The sequence below is a fragment of the Gopherus evgoodei genome, chromosome 23 (genome assembly GCF_007399415.2).
Source record: "Gopherus evgoodei ecotype Sinaloan lineage chromosome 23, rGopEvg1_v1.p, whole genome shotgun sequence".
In the NCBI taxonomy this organism is placed as follows: Eukaryota; Metazoa; Chordata; order Testudines; family Testudinidae; genus Gopherus; species Gopherus evgoodei.
This window is the reverse complement of record NC_044344.1, coordinates 14,703,051-14,723,385: the sequence shown is the minus strand read 5'-3', so window position 1 is coordinate 14,723,385 and position 20,335 is coordinate 14,703,051. Positions and strand designations below refer to the sequence as shown.

Here is a 20,335-nt window from a genome sequence, read left to right as displayed (position 1 = left end):
GAGGCTGAGGTCAAATGCTGGGTTTGCAGCCTTGAAGATGCCAAGCTTCAGGGATCCTGGTTTGTATCCCTCCTAATTTCAGTTGTCGCTGAGCCTCTTGCAGTAATCGAGTGACTGTCACTATCGGTGTTATGTTTGACGTTCCTGTGAGTGCAATGCATAGCTTACAGCCTCTGTCTCAGTTCCCCAGCTGTACAACAGGGATCACAACCCTGCCTCCCTCACCGGGGTGTGTGATGTGAAAAACAGGGAGGGGTTCTCAGCTCCCATGGTAATGGGGGCCAGCCAGGCAGACAGATGTGCATGGGGCAAACAGGAAGGTCATTCAATACAGAGATTCGAAGGTGACTTTGAGTGTTTGGATTTGGAGTTTCCTGCTGCGCTAGCCATGAAGCATCTGCTCAGTATTGTGGTTCTTCGTGTCTCCTAAGAGGGATCCCGGAATGCCTGTGCAGTGTGCGAGCAGCTGACCAGCAGAGAGCTCTCAGCCCCCAGTCGAGTCACTACCCTGTCAGGTTTGAGTCTGTTCAGTTTTACTCCTAGCACACATAAGCACACCAGTCAGGAATGCACCCAAGCCAGAGCACACGGTGCGGATAACGGAGTGGGCACTTCTCCGCATGGAAGTAGCTGGGAGAGAGTCCATCTTGGTTGAAGGGAAAGCAGATTGTTTAACCAACGCTGGCAAGTTGGACCCTTTTGTCTGACACAAAATATTTCCAGGTAACTGCACAGTGATCCAGGACTGAGAGCAGCCGGCAGCCTTGCTTCCAAAGGGGAAGGATCAGTCTGGTATGTGATCTGCATTGTTCTTTCCAGGGCTGTGTTTGAGCTGGGCTTGCTAATGAGAACACATTTTAAGGAACTTTAATGCAACTTAGCTGTAGTCCTTTAAAACAAACTATTCAGCAAGTAAATGGCTAACCCTGAGCACTGCTTTGTTTTCACTCTGTGAGCAGTTTGGTAGCAGAAAAGACATTCAAACTGTAGCATTAATCCTATTAAAGAACTCAAACATTCCTAGGGGAGGTTGCACTTTGTCGACTGCTCTTTTCCCTCCTGGGAGTTGTTAGAGAAGCCATCATGAAATCAAAATTCCTTTGCAATACGTTATAAATTCACCCGAAAGGCTAGGCTGTTCCTTCCTTCTTGTTGAGTTTCTAGCACAACTTTATAGGAAGGCTTTTGCTGATGATAGTGACAATCAATTTTTGTTGGGGGAAGGAGGGTGGTCTCTAAAATAAACTTAAAATGAGCTAAAGGCAAAGTATGGAGTTAATATGTGAGACATCCCTTTCTCAATATACTCAGAGAGAAATCTTTTGCGGGCCGGGTTCTCAGTGTAAATCAGCACAGTTGCCTTGTGGACGTGAATTAGTTTCCACCAGCTGAGGATCTGGTCTAGTATATTTAGAGCTTGGAGATCGGCTACAGTAAAACATGAAAATGATGGCTGATCTCGGGGGTTTATCTGCAGTCTATAGGTAGAATTCTGTTGGAATTCTACGTAGCCCCATTGTGTTTGCAGGATGGTGCAAAATGTGCCTGAATTACTGTCTGCAGCGATGTATCCGGGCTGCCAGACAAGAAACATGGTTCCACCATCTAAATGGGAATATTACAGAAGTGAAACTAGACCACAAAAAACTTGCACCAGTAAGAGGGAGATTGCATTCACCCCAAAGCTGGGAGGTAGGGTGAGGTCCAGCCCCAGGCAGGGGACCCTAACTAGACTCCCTTTTACCACACTGTTGTATGGCAAATGAGATGAGGGTCCAGTACGGGGAAGCAGAATATGGCAAATAGCACAATGTAATTTCAATCAGAAAATGACACAGTCAAAAGTGACTGTCACATATTTAAGCAGGGAGGACACCAAATATTACACCCAGAAATCTCAGCTGGGCCCAGAGCCCCACTGTGCTTAGGTGCAGAACAAACACATAGCAAGAGACAGTACAGGACAGTATTACAAGCTAAATAGACAAAGCATGGGAGGGGGAAACTGAGGCATAGAAGGGTGAAGTGACTAACCTGAGGAGCCCAGATTAGACTCAGATTTCGGAAAGCCACTGGACCACACTGCCTGCAAGCGTAGGTAAGCGCCTTTATGTGCAGACATTACAATGCAGCCTTGTACTGTGAACTCATTGTCTTAACTTTCCGTCCTGAATAGCCCTATTGACTCTCACGCCTTAACACTGAGCTAGCTTTAAAAAAAACAAGGAATCGGGCGTCTTCCCATGGTGCTTGTGAGCACAGCAGGAGCCCAGGGTTCAGGTCAGAATCGGCACTTGTGTTGAGATCTGCCTCGGCAGAAAGTTTTCTCCATTGTCTATTTCTTATTTCAGGATGGCCTGAATGGTTTCACGTTGCCACTACTGCCCTGGCTGCCAACATGGGCAGGGGTGTGCACAGGAATACAAATTTGGCCGCTTTTGGAGGGGCACTTTCTGAGCCCCCATGGTCAGAGAAGCTGGTTCTCCCACCCTGCCCTGTGGCCTCAGGGCTGGCGGAGCTCGCTCTCCCCCGGCAGCAGGAGGAATGTCATCTTCCGCCCCGGCCCAGGGCTGGAGGAGCTTGCTTTCCCCACCCCGACCCTGGAGGAGTTCTGTGCCTCCGCTGATTGGGTGGGCACGTGCCCCTACTTGCCACCCCGCACACGCCCCTGAACATGGAACCAGGCAGAGTGCTTTGTTAAACAGGCTCTGGATTCATTTGTTGGGGGTTTCTGGATTTCTCACCCAAATCAGTGAAAACAGCAGGAGAGTGTGAAAACCAGCTGTGCAGCCTGAAAGCTACTAGTGATACCAGCTTCTGCAAGGGGGCATTGATCTGCCTGGGACTGCTGGCAAGGAGGAGCTGACTGACTTGGACTCACAAGGGGCCAAAAATTATGAATTTTAAAAAAAAATAACAAGGGTTTTGTGGGGGGAGCGGTAGATTTGGTTTCTGGTGTTGGAGCACTGGAGGTGGGGGCATGTGTTCAGGTTTGCTCCACAACCAGGAGAGCTAGAAACGTTCTTTCTTTGCAAGGAAAGTGTCTCTTGTGATCACCTGACTCCAGCAGCTGGGGCTTGAAAGAACACCAAATGCTGACAATATAACCACATGGGGAGGGGGGCAATGCTGCCAGGAGAAAGCAAGTGGTGAGCTCCCAAAGGGAGGAACTAGGGGCTGTGGGCCCTGCCAGGGACAGGCCAGAGGGTGCAGGTGCGGAGGCCGATGCAGCAGCAGGCCTGGCCTCCCCTCCATTCACTGCAGTGAGGGTGACAGGTTGGCGGAGGCGTGACGCTGCAGCCCCAGCCCTCCCAGCCAGGCAGCACCATCCCTGCTGGGTTTGCAGCAGCTGGGATATTAATCACTGGGGTAAAGGTCAGGCTGAGCTGTGAGTGTTTGCTCCATTTCCCCGGCCCTGCGGAAGTGCTGGAGGCTGGCTGGCGCTGCTCCTCGGCAATCAGGTAGGAAAGCTTGGAGCTTTACTCCAGTTTATAGGATCGGGGACCATCCTTCTGAGCTCGCCCTATGGCCCTCCTTGCTCTCCCCATCCCTGCCTGCCCAGGTCCCCCAGGGCAGAGACCCCTCAAGGGCTCTGGGCTTGCAAACCAGATTGTCCCAGCTCAGCTTGGCAGCTGGCCAAGCTCCCTGCCCCTTTTGTGGGTCCCTGTGCCAGCAGGGCTGGGTCCGGCTGCTCTCTGTGCAGTTTGGAGGGAACCCGCGGCACTCTGCACCTGGTGCTCTGGGCCAGGCCTGGGTATCCCACAGTCCCTGGGCTGTCTGGTCTAGGCCTGGGTATCCCATGCTCCCTTTGCCATCTAGGCCAGGCCTGGGTGGGGTCTGGGTTACCAGATCTCGGTGCGGTCTGAGCCTGGACTGGGTCTGGGCATTCCTGGATCCCTCAGCTGTCTGGGCCCCTGTGTGAGTGGTGTTTTTATTCTAACTCTGTTAGAATAGTGAGCAGGGCTCTTCCTCATGCTGCACTCCCCCTCCCGGCTCCCCGGCATCTGTCTATACCTCTCAAGAACAGTGCACGTCCCCTCCCCGCCAGTCAGGGTGCTCAGGGATTCCCATACAGCGTGTGCTCATGGGGTCGGGGATCTGTGCTATCGGGCCCAAGCCAGGTTCAGACACTGACTGGGCTCTGTGTGCTTGAGGCCTGGCCCCAATACAGGTACTTCCATGGGCCTGTGCTGGGTGGGTCTGTCCCAGGGTGTGCATGTTCCTGTGTCCCTGTGAAGCAGGCCCAGTGCAGAGCGAAGGCTGAGGGATGTCAGACAGGCAATAAAGATACACTAATAACACAGTCCTGATCTACCTGTGCTAACGACTCTGGGATCTTCCCCATGCAAAGACCCGGGGCAATTTTCTGCAGCTTAGCAGATTCTAAACTAAGATTTTTGGAAAAGAAGCTGAAAACAAATCAACAATTAAAAAGAAGCCCCCTTGCAACTGCTCTGGGAGTCTCAGATAGCTGGGGCAGGGCTATGGCGACATACAGCAGAAATTGGGCTGAGGGCAGCAGCAGACAGACATCTTTTAAGACACCCACGTGTTGTGCAGTGGCGGTCAAAAAAGCAAACGAGATGTTAGGAATCATTAAAAAAGGTATAGCGAATAAGACAGAGAATATCTTATTGCCCTTATGGTATGCCCACATCTTGAATACTGTGTACAAATGTGGTCTCTTCATCTCAAAAAAGATATACTGGCACTAGAAAAGGTTCAGAGAAGGGCACCTAAAATGATTAGAGGTTTGGAATGGGTCCCATATGAGGAGAGCTTAAAGAGGCTAGGACTATCATAACCTTAGTCCCAGATTTGGACCTTAGCGTCCAAAATATGGGGGTTAGCATGAAAACCTCCAAGCTTAGTTACCAGCTTGGACCTGGTACTTGCTGCCACCACCCAAAAAATTAGAGTGTTTTGGGGCACTCTGGTCCCCCTGAAAAACCTTCCCTGGGGACCCCAAGACCCAAATCCCTTGAGTCTCACAACAAAGGGAAATAATCCTTTTTCCCTTCCCCCCGTCCAGGTGCTCCTGGAGAGACACACAGACACAAGCTCTGTGAATCCAAACAGAGTGACTCCCCCTCTCTGTTCCCAGTCCTGGAAACAAAAAGTACTTTCCTCTTCACCCAGAGGGAATGCAAAATCAGGCTAGCAAATTCAACACACACAGTTCTCCCCCTGATTTCTTCCTCCCACCACTTCCCTGGTGAGTACAGACTCAATTTCCCTGAAGTAAAGAAAAACTCCAACAGGTCTTAAAAGAAAGCTTTATATAAAAAAGAAAGAAAAAATACATACAAATGGTCTCTCTGTATTAAGGTGACGAAATACAGGGTCAATTGCTTAAAAGAATATTGAATAAACAGCCTTATTCAAAAAGAATACAAATCAAAGCACTCCAGCACTTATATTCATGCAAATACCAAAGAAAAGAAACCATATAACTTACTATCTGATCTCTTTGTCCTTACACTTAGAAACAGAAGACTAGAAAGTAGAAACTACTTCTCCAAAGCTCAGAGAAAGCAGGCAGACAGAAAACAAAGACTTCAGACACAAACTTCCCTCCACCCAGAGTTGAAAAAATCCGGTTTCCTGATTGGTCCTCTGGTCAGGTGCTTCAGGTGAAAGAGACATTAACCCTTAGCTATCTGTTTATGACAAGGACTCTTCAGCTTGGAAAAGAGGAGACAAGGGGGGATATGATAGAGGTAGATAAAATCATGAATGATGTGGAGAAAGTGAATAAGGAAAAGTTATTTACTTCTTCCCATAATATAAGAACTAGGGGCCACCAAATGAAATTAATGGGCAGCAGGTTTAAAACAAATAAAAGGAAGTTCTTCACACAGCACACAGTCAACTTGTGGAACTCCTTGCCTCAGGAGGCTGTGAAGGCTGGGACTACAACAGCATTTAAAAGAGAACCAGATAAATTCATGGAGGTTAAGTCCATTAATGGCTATTAGCCAGGATGGGTAAGGAATGGTGTCCCTAGCCTCTGTTTGTCAGAGGGTGGAGATGGATGGCAGGAGAGAGATCACTTGATCATTACCTGTTAGGTTTACTCCTTCTGGCGCACCTGGCATTGCCCACTGTTGGTAGACAGATACTGGGCTGGATGGACCTTTGGTCTGATCCAGTATGGCCGTTCTTGTGTTCTTAGGAAATGGAGTGGGGGTGGGAGACAGCCAGGACATGGTGAGGGAGAGGGATTGAGGTGATGAAGGCAGCTCCCCAAGTGTTCAGAAATCATGAGTCAGGCCCCAAACGTTACAAGATTGGTTTAAAAATCATGAGATTTTAAAAAGCAACAAGTCTGGCCAAGTCACCCACAAACAGAATGGACTTCAGTGCCAGGCGTCTCCTCACAGCGCCAGCATGACTGCTGTCCACAGCCGGCTGGCAATTCATTAGGCTGGCACTGATCCCGTGAAAACAACGTCATATGACCTTGGCAGACAGATGATTGTGAGTGAAAGCTGGCTAGGGGTCTAGAAACATCACCACCTCTGGCCTTGTCTCCCACTCTTCTCCTGAGCCTCTCTCCCCTCTGGCTTGTTCCATCACAATACAAGCGTGCTCGAGTCTCTCCCACCTTCAAAGAACCCACCCTGGACCCCATTTGCTCTCCACCTACCTTCCATCTGTATGCTCATTGAATCGCTATCTGGAGTGCCTCCTCCAGTCCCATGAAAGACCCTCTTCAACCTAGGGGCTGCCCTTGCACACCACTGAAACTGTTATGCCAACGTCTTTAATTACCTCTTCCAAGGCAAAGCTCAGACCCTGTGCTCCATCCTCATCAGCTGCCTTTGACACCATCAGCCATGAAATCTTGTCCTCCCTTGGCTGCCAGGGCTCTGTCCTCTCGTGGTTCTCTTCATACCTCTCTAATTGCTCCTTCCATGTGTCGTTCGGTAGATCCTCCTCATCACCTCTCCTTATTTCTGGGGGTTTCCACAGGGCTCCGTCCTTGGTCCCACACTTTATCTGTGGGCAGTCGCCCCTGCAAACAAATTCAGCAACTACTTTGGGGCTGGTGACTGACTCCCAGATCTGCCTCTCTGCTCCAGACCTGTCCCCTGCCCAAACTAAAATTTCTTCGTGTCTCTCTGATGGCTTCTAGGGGATGGCTAGACATCAGCCCAAGCTCAACATGGCTAAACTTGACTCTTAATCTTCCCCCCCGGTTCTTCCCCAATACCTCCTTTCCCCATCACAGAAGACAGCACCACAATCCTGCCCATCACTCAGGCCTGGAAACTGGGCATCCCTTGAATCAGCCCTCTCTCTCTACTCACATCAGTCTATCTAAATCTTACCGGCTCTTTCTGCAGAACGTTTCTCAGCTCCGGCTTTCCCTATCCCCAGGGCTGGAGCTCTGGTTCAGGCTCCCATCCTATCGCATCCTGTGCACCATAACATCCTCTTGGCTCACCTTGGCACGTGCCGTCCTGCCCCGCTCACGTCCATTCAGAATGCTGCTGCAGAGTTCATTTCTCCAACCTATTGCTGTGACCGCATCTCCTCCCTCATTGCATCCAGCATAAGCCGCTTGCCTTCGTTCAAATCCCCAATCCCCACTGTACCTAGCGTCTCTCGTTCACTATCACAATGGCAATGCTTGCCTCTGAGCAGCCTAGGAGCCCAGCCTCCTTCGTCCCTGCTGCCCGTTGTGCTTGGGAGGAGCCCCCTGAGCACCTGCAAAGCCGCCTGATTGGCCAGGCCCTCCTCAAAACTCTCCTTTGCCATGATGCCTGCAAAAGACTTGACCTGCTCTAGGCTGCCAGTGCTCTGGAACCACTGCCCTGCCTGCTGACCAGGATTGCCTCATTGTTCCCCTGTGCTCCCTTGTCTGTCTGTCTCCATCTGTTGCTTTGTATCTCATACTGAGATTTTCAGCCCCATGGGGCAGAGACCATCTTGTGTACAGTGCCTGGCACAATTCCTGGGTGCTGCCAGAACAATAACAGTCATGCTGGGGAAACGTGGGAGGTGGAGACCAGGCCTGAGGTGTCCAAGTGCGCACACAGGGCTGCTTCAGCGCATACAGGGCTCTGGGAACTGGGCCCTGGCACTCTGCTGGCACTGCTATGATTGTGCTGGTTATGCTAGGAGCGGGGCATCTCTGTGACTGGCTGGGGAAGAGTGACCTGAACCCGGAGAGTCCTAGCTAAGTGGCTTGTAACCAATGCTCCCGCGAGGCAGTGTTTAGCCAGGTCACTGGGAGGTGCCCACAACCTGAGCTTCACCTGCACAGGCCGTGTGTCAGTGACAGGTAGTGTGGTCTAGAGGGTAGGCTCTGGCGTGGGAGTCAGGGAACCTGGCTTCTCTTTGTAGCTCTGTCGGTGACCCCTTTCCAGTGTCTGTTCTTTGGGGCAGGGGCTGTCTCAGGGGTGTTAGTACAGCGCCTGCACAATGGGGCTTGCACTCGGGTGAGGGCTGCAGGTGGCTCCATAGAATAAGTAATAACCATGCTTGTGTTACTCTGTTAGCTGCCGTGCTCAGTGTCCTGGGGTGAAGGTGGGCACCAGTCGCTCTGGCTCTGACTAGATCTCACAGGTCACCAGGTTCGACCCAGTTAGTCGTAGAGTTTAAGGCCAGAAGGGGCCATCTGAACCTCCAGGCCGAGCCCCTGTGCAGCACCGGACACCAAATCCCACCCAGTTGCCTCTACACTGAGTCCAATGATATGGATTAGACAAAAGCATTACGGCCCTCCAGAGAGTGACCTGCACTGCACCGCAGGCAGAGAATGGGGGCACCGAGGTGCCAGCATGCCAAGGCCTCTGCAGTGGCAGGGAATTGATTAGTGGGGTGTGAACAGATGATCTCAGTAGGTGAACAATCCTCCACGCTACAGAGGAAGGCGAATCCCACCCCCGCCCCAGGTCCTGCCAATCTGACCTGGGGGGAATTTCCTTCCCAAACCCGAAAAAGGTGATCAGTTAGACCCTGACCATGTGAGCAAGACACACCAGCCAGGCATCTGAGAGAGAGGATTCTCTGTACCACCTCAGAACCCATCTCCAGCAGCATCCATCCTGATGCCTCAGAGGAAGGAGGAAAAAATAACCCAGACTGCATCAGGGGAAAGAGTTGCTTCCTGACCCCAGCACATGACAGGCTGAAGCCCTGAAGCATGAAATTGAGAACATAAGACATAGAACTGGAATTAACCCCGTGGGCAAATCCTAACCCCAGCCCCACACTATAGGCCACTGCATCATACAGTTCCACTGATCAGTTCCTGGCCAGCTGCTCTCCTCTTGCTGTGTAGTTTGACCTGACACGTTAGAACTACCAAAAATGTTTCCAATTTTGACATTACTATGAAGTTTGGAATTTTGAACACTTGAAAAATAAATGGGAAATTTGGGTGCGAATCCCTTTCTCCCCTGCCCCACTCATTCTTTGGCCTGCTATAGATGGATCCTATCAAGTCATAAAGAGTTTGGAGTGTTCCATTCTGAAACTGGAAACAATGAGGGGAAAGTCTCAAAAATGGTTGTGAAATGTTTCCCTGACCAGCCGTCTCTCTACGGAGACATTTGCTTCTTTAAAGTTTTCCAGATCATCTGAGCAGCGATGGGTCCCGACACTTGCTCTCTGGGTGCTCACTCTGTGCTGCTTTGTTCCAGATAAAGCATTTCTGGAGGTGCCTCATGAGATGGAACTGCACATCTGACTGCACCCAGGAGAGCAGCTCGGCAGAAATGGAAACCGTGGTGATAGTTGCCATCGGCGTGCTGGCTACTATCTTCCTGGCGTCCTTCGTGGCACTTGTGGTGGTTTGCAGGCAGCGCTACTGCCGGCCTAAGGATCTCCTTACTCACTATGATACCAAGTAAGTGTCCAGCCCTCTCCTTCGCTCACACCAAATTAATAGGGAGGAAGCAAAAAGACTGATTGAGAAGCGGAATGAAGGGGGGAGCATGTGCAGATTTCAGAGCGGCTGCTACTGACAACTCCAGGCAGTGCTTGATGCACCGGAGATGCACTGCAGAACTTTCCACTACCAGGCCAGGTTGTCTGCCCACCTCAACAGTCACGGCCAGTCAGCGCCTCTGCTGACGGTGGCTGACAACTGACACAGAAATGGCAAGATAACTAAGGCAGAGAGCATGATGGCAGAGAAAAGCCTTATCCTCATTAGAAAACTGCATGGCTTTGACTGCACTGCTGGCCTAAGGCAGGGCACCCCGGGGTGCGGATGTGGTTACATGGAGATCAAAGTGCTTTACAAAGTGGGAAGGGGAATAGCTACAAGGCACCTTTATCCCAGTGTAACCACATCCAGGCCAGTGGGGTGCATTGCCTTAGCCCGTGGTGCGCTCCCCCTAACCACCAGCATTACACAAACCTGGGGGTCGGCCAGGCCTAAGGAGTTAGAAACTCAGATCCCATTGAAAATCAGTTGGAGCAGAGCACTCATCTCCCTTATGCTCCTTTTAAACCAGCATAGATGGTTTCTTTGCATTTCCTGTCCCTGCCCAGCAGGGACACAGCACAATTCTGCCCCAGGCGGAGGGGGAGAGAGAGAACAAACCACATGAGACAAATGTGCAGTCACATCACTTTGTGCATGACCGGAAGGTGCTCAGATACTGGGATGATGAGGCACCTACACAGATTAGACTAACTTCTATGCGACAAGGAGAATATTCCCCAGTGGACGAGTTTGTGCGCACCGTGAGAACGACAGGCTGTCACCAGCACTGAGCACATGTTGGGGCAAGAATCTGAACTGACCACTGACCCCGTCCCACTCTGTCGGCTCACCCTGTGCAGACTCAGGGACGCTCAGTCAGTTCTGAGTGTCCCCGGTGGCAGTTGTCCCTGGGGTAACAGAACAGAAAATCCAGATGGGTCAGTAATAGTTGCTAACATTTCCAAGTGAGAATTTCTTGCAGAACCCGAAAGTCCACGCTCACCTGAGCCCTGCATCTTGGGACATCATTTACACCCAGGCAGCGTGCTGCGTGCCACCTTCTGAAACGCAGGACCCATGGGGGAGTCTTGGGTTGGGCCCCCAAAATCGCAGGTCACTTTTGAAAATCTTGGCCAGAAGCAGCTGAAAATAGAAGGCTCTAGCAGCTCAAACTCTGCGAAGCGTCCAAATGACTTGGAAGCCTACTCCCATTTTCAAACGTGGCTCTCGTTGACAATGGGAATTAGGCACCTAAATGTCTTTGAGGCTCTGGGCCGTAGGCACTCTTGGATATTGTCCCCCCAGGCTCTTTGGGCCAGACTTACAAAGATGGTCGGGGACCCAAAGCTGGAACTGGGAGCTGGGCAGGATTTTCAAAAGCACCTAGACAAGTTAGGTGCTAACTTGTATTGAAATCCATGGGGCTTGGGCACCAATCTGCTTGGGCACTGCCCCTAGGTGCCTAAAGTCCTTTGTAAATCTGGCCCTTGGGTGCTCCGAGAATGTGCCCCTTAGTTATTGCCATCACAACTGCCCCCCCTGTGCCAGGTGCTGAATGACCCATTCCTGTTTGTTCCAGACCGATCGTCGACCTTATTGGGGCAATGGAGACGCAGTCGGAGCCCTCGGAGCTCGAGCTGGACGATGTTGTGATAACAAACCCCCACATTGAGGCTATTCTGGAGAATGAGGACTGGATCGAAGATGCTTCGTAAGAGTTTCAAAGCTGCCTCTTGGGTGATCTTTAATATGGGCTCCATGCTCTGCCTGGTTACGTTCCAGAGCCTGCCTTGAGAGCGTGCTTTTATCTAGAGCAAAATCACTTGCTGTCGGCAGCGGGATGGTCTTGTGGAGCAGCCTTGACCTAGGCATCAGGAGACCCAGGTTCTAGCCCTAGCTCTCCTGGTGACCCCATCCCCCTTTGGCTGATTAGAGTGTAAACTCCTAGGGATGGGGCCCAGTCCCCAGGCGCTGCTCTAATACAAAGCACAATCATTCAGGGCCCCATTGCCTAAAGGCAGAGCTCCGGTGATTGCCTATCTGAGTCAGGAGTGCAGCCGGTGCCGCATGTGTCATCTGACAGTTGTGCAAACCCAGGTGTGTTTAGGGCCCTAATTTGCAACTCCAAATACTTGTGGTACAAATCCCTGGCCACAGTGTTTGTGCCCAGTGCAAAAATGGAAGCCAGGTGTGGACTCTCTGGCCCTGCTGCAGCCCTCTGGCTCGGTTCCAAGTGCTCCGAGCCATTGCTTGTCAGGGTGGCTGGTGGGGTTTGGTGTGAGGAACTTTCCTTGGCGTGTGCATGATTCTGCTTCAAAACACAGACGCTAGAGGTGGAGGGTTAACAAGCTAGTAAAGATTCAGACTTGAAGGCCAGAAAGGACCCTCCTCTAGTCCAGCGTCCTGCCTAGCACAGAGAATCTGAGGTTAAGGCCAGAAGGGGCCACCAGGCTCTCCCACTCAGGGGTTCCTGTGTCAGGTGCTAGACTCACCAGGGGACTCAAGCTCTGATCTGTCTCTTTAAGCATCTACATCCAACATCTGGGCACCGCTGACGCTCAGCTGCTATTTCATCCTGGAGGCACCTTGATCCCCACAGGAGTCTCAGGCGACGTTTCCATGATGGGGCCTCTAGCAGCAGAATCTGGTGCCATAGCTCTGCTGGCATATCCCTGTTGTGCAGATGCAGCCTGCAGCTCTGGAAGGGGGTTTTCCATCCACTTCCCCGAGCAACAGGAGCTAGGGGTTAGGTCGGCATAGCTCCGGTGCTTAGAGGCTGGATTTGTCCCACCCTTGAGTGCATGGATCTAATTGTTACGTGTAGACCAGCCCTGTGTTCCCGCCCGTCGGCATACATTAAGCTGCCTGTGTCCTGATGTTGTCACCCCGACTGACACGTGCCCCACCCCAAGCCTCAGCATGATTCTCAGATGAGCCGAGAGGTGCCCATGCCGCAGGTGTGCTCGGAGCATGCCCACCCCCACGCAGACTGCTAAGAAGTAATGGAGAGCAGGACGCGGGAATACACAGCCCCAAGGGTGGGGCGCTCACGGGGGAGTGGGAGACCCATGTTTGTGCTCTGGTGCTGCCTGCCATGCAACAGGGATCTGAACCCCAGCACTCACCCGCCCTGTGCTAGAGAGTCCAGGGTGTGCTCCCTCCCTCTCGATGCATTTCGTTAGGTGTTCGGAAGGGAACGGCTCCGACGGGAGAGACTGAGAGAACCTCACCCAGCATGTGCAATAGCCTGGCACTCCCCTGAAACATGGCAGGGCTGAAAGCAAGGCAGGCAGCGCGGGGACTGGAAACGGGTCTGCACACTCCAGGGGAATGCACTGACCACCAGGGTCTCTTGCTCTCTCTGGTTTAGCATAAGAAAGGGCTGGCCTGGCTCAGGCACCCACTCCAGGGCAGCCAGGGTCTGCGCTGTGAATCTCAAGGGAAAGGAGGTGTCTCCCTCTGGCCTGTCAGCCAGATACCTACAGCCCAGAACTATAGGGATCATGGGTGCCCAAGTACCCTGGTGGATCTGGTCCCTAAGCCCTGCCCCTGTCCCCTGCATCCACTCCCTGCTCTGCTGGCTGGCCACTGAGAATCCCAGTCTTAGGTGCTGAGCCCTCCCTGTACATTGTATGGGGCTGTGGATTCCACTGGATGGCAGGGCACCTCCGGCCGACGCTCCGGTGCTGAGCAGAGCAGCACCCGAAGGCCCTCAGCCCCATGGTCAGAACACCTCTGCTGGAAAGAGAGCTCCAGCCTTGGGTGAAAGACTCACGTGGGGGAGAACCCACCTCCTCCCTCAGCAGGCAGTTACATGACCAGCTGCGCTGTAGCATAGACACTTGCTACAGTGACAGAGGTGGGGTTTCCACCCCCTCGAGAGGCACTGGCCAGGGAGGTAGAAGAATTCCACCGACGACTTAGCCGTGTCCATACTGGGCTTAGCATGGTTTAACTGCGTCTCTCAGGGGGTGAATTTTTCACATTGCTCAGCCACGGAGGCAGATTGACCTCAGTTTTAGGTGAGGACCAGGCCTTCCCACCCTGTTAGACAAGCGCACTCTGCTTCCAGCCGGATCCCAAAGGGCTTGGTTATGAAGTAACATTGTAATGATACCAGTGAGGTCCGTGATGAGTTCTGCTCTGTGGAGCCCGTGGGAAATGCTTAGCTGATGAAGTTTCTGCCACAGGCTGGCGGACAGAAGAGCTGGTAACAAGACAGAGCTTTCCTAACCAAAGGCTTTCGCTTTCTTCACAGGGGCCTGGTCTCTCACTGCATCGCTATTCTCAAGGTAAGTCCCCCACACAAACTGCCTCCCCTGTGTATTAACTCATCCTGCTGGGCAGGGAAATAAGTAAAGGGTCTGGAGGATTCTCCCAGAGGCTTCAGGCTGGACCTACACAGGATATTTACACTCCCACGTGGCAGCTCTTAGGGAATCCACAGCCCCAGGCCGGGCCCCTAGGCTCCCTGTACGATGCATGGGCAGAGCAGGGCACCTAAGGGATTTGGGCACCCATCTCTCTGCTTGGGATTCTCAGCTGAGAACTGTCTCCTGGGGCCAGCTCAGCCCAGCGTAGTCACTGTGCCCTTATGCCCAGTACCTGCTGGTTAGCTCCCCTGAGATGTAGGAAACCCAGGTTGCAGTCTCCACACTTGAGGTGGAGTCCCTGCTCCCAACCAGGCAATCTCCCCTCCCCCAAGGGGGTGGGAGTCCCACCATCTCCTGTTGAAGTTGTTCTGTGTTTCAAATCCATAAATAGTCATTGGCCTGAGAGCTGTGTCTCCCAGGGGAGCACCCTAACCACTAGGCTCCCAAGTCCTTCTCTCTCTTGCTGGCCTCCAATGAGCCAAGCTGGTCACTGCTCTCTCTCAACAGATTTGTCATACTTTGACAGAGAAGCTCGTTGCAATGACAATGGGCTCTGGGGCCAGAATGAAATCTCCCGCAAGCCTGAGTGACATTATTGTGGTTGCAAAGCGGATCAGCCCCAGGTGAGTGCAGGGGATTGGCAGTCCATTTCGGCTGAGGGCGCGCAGCTGCAACTTGATCTGCAGTTCCAAAGGCCAGGCAGCTCCTGGAAACATCAGGCATCTGCAATAACCCCTGAATGACGAATTCAGATTCTCAGTAGTGTGGACTCCAAACATCCAAACCTCATGTGAGTCCCAAATCTCATGAGATCTTAACAATAATAAATGGCTTTTTATTTGCTGTTTGGTCTCTGAGCCATTGGGGTCCCATTCCCAAGCCCTTCTCCACAGCCACAGGGGCTAGAACCTTCCTTGTGTGTGCGTGTGTTTTTTTTTTAATGTAAGCTGAGAGTCTCATCTGATCACAGGAATCCAGGAGCTGGGGCTTTAAGAAAAACACCAATTATCAATGAGACCGGTTAACACTGTGTGGCTCTTCCTGCCCAGCAGAGGGCTTGTCACTTTAAGGATCAAACCCAACACTTCACGTTTCAGCCAGAAAGCTGGAAACCAGTGACATCTGTGACAGCGCTCAAGAACCAATTTCCCAGGGCTCAGCACCCACAATTGGGGTCAGATTCTCAGAAGAGCTCTGCTCCAGTTACACACCTCAATAAGTGTCTGGCGTGGCTGGGGATTGGCATATGAGTCTAAGAACCAAGCTCCCATTGGCCTCCAGTGGGCCTTGTGCTCCTAAATCACTTAGACACTTTTGAAATTGCCACCCTTTGATCTCAGTGGGGGCCATTGGGCAATAGGTGCTTTTGCAGATCTGGGCACTACTCCCTTGAGTGCAAAATGGGAGCTGGGCTTTTATGAAAATCAGTCCCCCCGCCCCCACCTGTGGGAACTCCTGCAACGCTGGCCCTAGGTGCCTTCCTACGCTGCCAATGGGAGAGGTGCCGGGCTCTGAAATGTGCTTGCTAAGGGGAAAAACCAAACCACTACCAGGGCACTTGCAAAATACAGTGAGAAACAAGCAATGGTCGCTCTCTCTCTCTTCCCCCTAGGGTGGATGATGTTGTGAGGTCGATGTACCCACCTCTGGATCCCAAGCTTCTGGATGCACGGTAAGCTCTGGGACACTGGCTCTTAGGGTGTCATTCTTTAGCCACAGGGGAACAGCATCAAGGGGCACATCCGCACGAGAAAGCCCTGTAGCCCAGTGATGAGGGTACTGCCCGGGGGGGGGCGGGGAGGCTGATTCCTGTTCAAATCCCTTCTCAGCAGGCAGAGCAGTACTTGAACTGGGGTCTCCCCCACATCCCAGGGGAGCAGCCTAATCCCTTGGCTAGAAGTGATGAGGGGGGTCTTCCTGCCAGCTCCCCTGCCCCTGCCATTTTACAGAAGTTCTTTAGGGCCCTGAGCAAGAAGCAAGCTCCGAGCACGCCTGCTGGCTTGGGTCCCACAAGAAGTTAGGCGGAGGGTCACCTGCCTTCCCCCAGTTCACACGTCGCACTGGGATGTGTGGACGCCAAGCGTGGGGCTGCAGCGTGTACGCACGCAGGCAGAAACATGGGCAACGAGACAGCCTTGACTGCAAAAATGTGGTGCCCAGAGGGTTTAGGGGCTTACAGTGTTTGACAGCTGCTGAGCGGGGGGGCTCACGAATCCCGGTTAGGCCTGATTCTGGGACTCAGGTATCTATTGTGGCAGTTAGGTGCCCACATCCTGTTGTGGACAAGCTCCCTAGTATTATATATTTTCCTACGTTACTGCCTGGTGGAGTTTGCACCTTGCTCTGGCACACACATTCCTTCCCAGCGCTCCAGGAAAAGCTAATGCTGTGGGAACATGCTGTTTGCATCCATCCCGAGGGCCCGATCCTGGTCTCGGTGCCTTTCCCAGGGTTTCCCCAAAGAGTGAGGAGCAGCTGGGAGTGAATTTGTGTGTGGGCTGTGGGAAGGTGCTTGCTTCCCAGGAGATCAATAAGGTCTAGCACACCTGCATGCAGGGCTCTGGCATTGTTACCACGAGCCCACAGTCAGGGACAGTGCCTCACTCCGAGAGTCGCAGCTTGGCCCTTACCTCCCCCTTGCTCCAGGGAGATGTTTCCTGGGCCAGTCCCTCCCCTAGGGCAGGTGCTGGCTCCTCCAGCACAGCTGAGCCTGGGTTGGGGATGGAGTCCTAGCACCTGCCCACTCCTCTCCCACATGTGAGGCCTGTATTGGCTGCGCTCTCTGGCCCACTGTGATGCAGGTAGTGTGCACAGTGTGATACAGGCTCTCTTTCACCTCCCTAGCCCCCTGCGTGGGCGCAGGTGGAGATTTAATGACGGCCTAGGTGATCAGCTTGGGCTGTAGAGAAGGGGAACGATCCAGACACTTGATGAGTGCAGAGGGTCGTGGCCATACAGGCACCACCAGGATGGAAGCAGTGTCCTGGTGTAACCCACACTCATCCTGGGTGTGGGTTACACTGGCAGATAGGTACATCTCTGCACAGCCATCTGCAGCCAAGAGACTACTGCTGTCCTTTGGGCTACTGTCAGGAGCTGGGCCTAGCATGCTGGGTACAGAGGCAGCAGCGGCAGCCATCTTTACTAGAGGCATGCCACATCACTAGTGAGATAGTGGCCATCTTTGCTAAGGGCAGGAGCAGCTTCGAGCCCATGGGGCAGCTCCTGGCCCGTTGTAACTTGTGGGAAACAGCAACCGCTGGGAGGGAGAGTTTAGTGCAAAGAGAAATGAACAGCATTGATGGCCTTGCTTAACTGCAACTAGTGTCCTCCAAGGTGCATTTGTCGCTCGTCTGCAGCGAGTTTAACTGTATGAAAGTGGGCAGGACACAGATGGGCCGTTTATTAGCAAAAGAGGTGGGAGAAGGTGAGATGCTGCAGATATTTATCTTCTTAGAGTTTATGGAAAATCTCTCCCCACTAATTCCATCTGTACACATAGATTCTGCGCTGCACACTTGGGGAGGCTACCCTAGGTTCTGCTGCCTCCAGAACAAAGTAGTTAAAGAACAATAATTGTGACAGATGTGCCCAGGGGCTAACTGAGAATGGGGCTCAGTTTGCACAGGGCTGGCCAAACAGTCCACGTGTTACGTGAAAACACAAAACAGCCTTAACACTGAAACATAAATGTGAGGGTTCTCGGGGTACCCAGGACTATGGGTCACCGTGTTACTCCTCTGCCTTCAGCAAGAGGAAAAATTACTTGAGCTTAACTGGGTGTCAGCTCCCTGACACCTCCAGTCTGTTGGCCCCCAAACCATCTCCCCAGGGCTGTGCCAGCCCATACTTTGCCTTGCCAGTTAACGAGAGGTGCACCCTGTCCTCTGAGCCCTTGGAAGTGTCCCCTGTAGTATCCAGCCCTTGTCCCCTGAGCTCTCACAGAATAGCAGCTTTGCTGCCTTCCAGGAACAGGGCACAAAAGCATGAATGTTGCAAGTCAGGATCAGCGCCCCGTAGAACACGCAGCACTGGGACATCGTTATAGTGGAACCAACAACATGCTTATTAGCAAAGATGAGAGCTTAAAGCGCAAGTGAGCAAAGGTACCGGAAACCAAAGGCTCCCTCGAAAACCAAATCCAAATGCAACGTCTAAAGCCTAAACTTACCAGGCTACGGTCTGGCTAAGGCCATTTCTCGCACCCAAATGTCCATTGTGGCATTTCCCACTAGGGCAGGCTGGCATTCTGTTTTCATGACTGGAATAGGCCTGTCCAGTTCCTGCCTGGAGCGTCTCTTTGCCTTCGGCTTGTATCCCTAAAGGTCACTGTTTTTCCTCAGAGACAGTCAACCCCCCTGTTGCTTGTTCCCTGGAGTGCTCTTCCCTGCTGATGTCCCATTCCTCTGTCCACTTCAGCTGTGACTGGGGCTTCCACTGTGTGAGCTCACAATGCTGAATTAGACCGAGATATGCCTCTGCCCTCCTGTCTGGAAAACACCTGCCTGCCGCTTTGCTTGGTGACAGATGTTAAAGCAGAGGGTCCGGGCCCACACCTCATTGCTGACACTGCAGCTGTGCAGCCATTGTACACCGAGATTAACGCCCACTCTGGCCTAGGGTCTCCCGGGACATCACTAATGGAGAAGTACCAGGCAAGCAGGATGCTGAGGCAGTGAGTTTTCCAGGCCTGCCAGGAGCTGCTATTACACCACAGTGAACACTTTGCCAGTTGGCTCCCATGGGCCTCTCTGTTACAGCACAGGACTGCTGAGTTTATGCAGTGGCTGGCGCCTGGGCCATGACTGGGCCTCCGCTGTAGAATTACTAATACCCCATATAATAATACCACCACCTAGCTCCTGGGTCACGCTCAGAGTGTACTACAAAGGAAATTTGTACAATTATCCCTACAGTATAAAAGGGGAAACTGAGGTACAGAGCGGGGCAATGACTTGGCCAAGGTCACCCCACAGGCCAGTGGCAGAGTCAGGCCTAGCACCTAGGTCTCGTGTCCCAGTCCACTAAGCTGCCCACTGGGACACACTGCCTCCTGCTGAGAGATTAATAAAGCTACTAGTTGTTAAAGCCCCTTTTTGGCATGTCCCGCCCCATCCCTGAGCAGTATCAGCGGGGAGGCTGCAGAGGCCAGACCTCCTGCCCAGGCGCCGTGGTACAGAGGCCTGGTGTCCTCAAGCATTGTAACAGCATCCTGGTTGCCTTGCAGGACAACAGCCCTGCTGCTGTCAGTCAGCCACCTCGTCCTGGTGACCAGGAACGCCTGCCACCTAAGCGGTGGCATGGACTGGATCGACCAATCGCTGTCTGCTGCGGAGGAGCACATGACAGTGCTGCGCGAAGCTGCTCTGGCCACCGAGCCGGAGAGAAGCATCGCGGGGGGCGCGGAAAGCTTCCTGCAGGAGCAGTCTGCCATCTGACGCAGGTGGCACGGCCTGCCCTGGTGAGGGCTGACGCTCCACGTTCTCAGGGCATCCAGGCTGCTGCTCGGTGCACAGAGGTGGTCAAATATTTGCATGAGCCATGCAGAGCTATTAGTATATTGACACTGAACTGTTACCAGAGGGTAGCGAAGGCAATGTGCTTCTGCCTGTCCCCTGCTGCTTTGTAGTTTGGTTGAAGTGCCCTGTGCATGCAACAGTGGGGCTCTGATTAATAAAATCCCATGAGAAATCAGACTGTGGGAGGGGTTTCTTAAGATGATACGAGAGGCTGCTCCTGTTTCTAAATCCACCCCAGGCTGAAGCTCAGTAAACTCTGGACCCCATCCTGTGGCTGCTGTGGGCAGTCTGCAGAGCCTCAGCTGCTAGGAAGTTGCTGCAAAGCTGATTTAAGGGGTTTCCAAGGAAGATCCCCTGCCTGGTACCAGCGGGTTCCCCAGGGGCGGGGCTGGCACAATAGCCCTGCACCACCTCCTCCAGGCAGTCCCCAGCGTAAGGCCACCAGGGACAGGAGGAGGTGTGTTAACAGAGGGAGCAGGCATGCACTGGGCCTCTGCTAG

The 20,335-nt window shown here is 52.7% G+C and overlaps 1 protein-coding gene across 4 annotated transcripts; it reads left to right on the top strand.

Moving 5' to 3' along the window:
* Positions 1-501: 501 nt before the first annotated feature.
* TMEM98 (transmembrane protein 98) lies at positions 502-20,010 on the top strand. 4 transcript variants are annotated; one of them, XM_030541687.1, is made up of 7 exons: positions 502-723; positions 9,654-9,859; positions 11,523-11,654; positions 14,202-14,235; positions 14,824-14,939; positions 15,929-15,988; positions 19,544-20,010. In XM_030541687.1, the coding sequence occupies exons 2-7, from the start codon at positions 9,678-9,680 to the stop codon at positions 19,752-19,754; spliced, it is 735 nt and encodes a 244-aa protein (XP_030397547.1). In that variant the 5' UTR covers positions 502-723; positions 9,654-9,677; the 3' UTR covers positions 19,755-20,010. The 4 variants fall into 4 exon arrangements, with proteins under 4 accessions (XP_030397547.1, XP_030397546.1, XP_030397549.1 ...); XM_030541686.1 differs by having other exon boundaries at positions 502-792; XM_030541689.1 differs by lacking the exon at positions 502-723 and adding an exon at positions 2,682-2,765.
* Positions 20,011-20,335: the final 325 nt, after the last annotated feature.

Bases quoted from the DNA above. Each gene is read 5' to 3' on its own strand.
- TMEM98 (XM_030541687.1), top strand. From the start codon at position 9,678: ATGAGATGGAACTGCACATCTGACTGCACCCAGGAGAGCAGCTCGGCA. The intron at 11,655-14,201 runs GTAAGAGTTTCA...CTTTCTTCACAG, and splicing joins GACTGGATCGAAGATGCTTC to GGGCCTGGTCTCTCACTGCA. The intron at 15,989-19,543 runs GTAAGCTCTGGG...GTTGCCTTGCAG, and splicing joins CCCAAGCTTCTGGATGCACG to GACAACAGCCCTGCTGCTGT.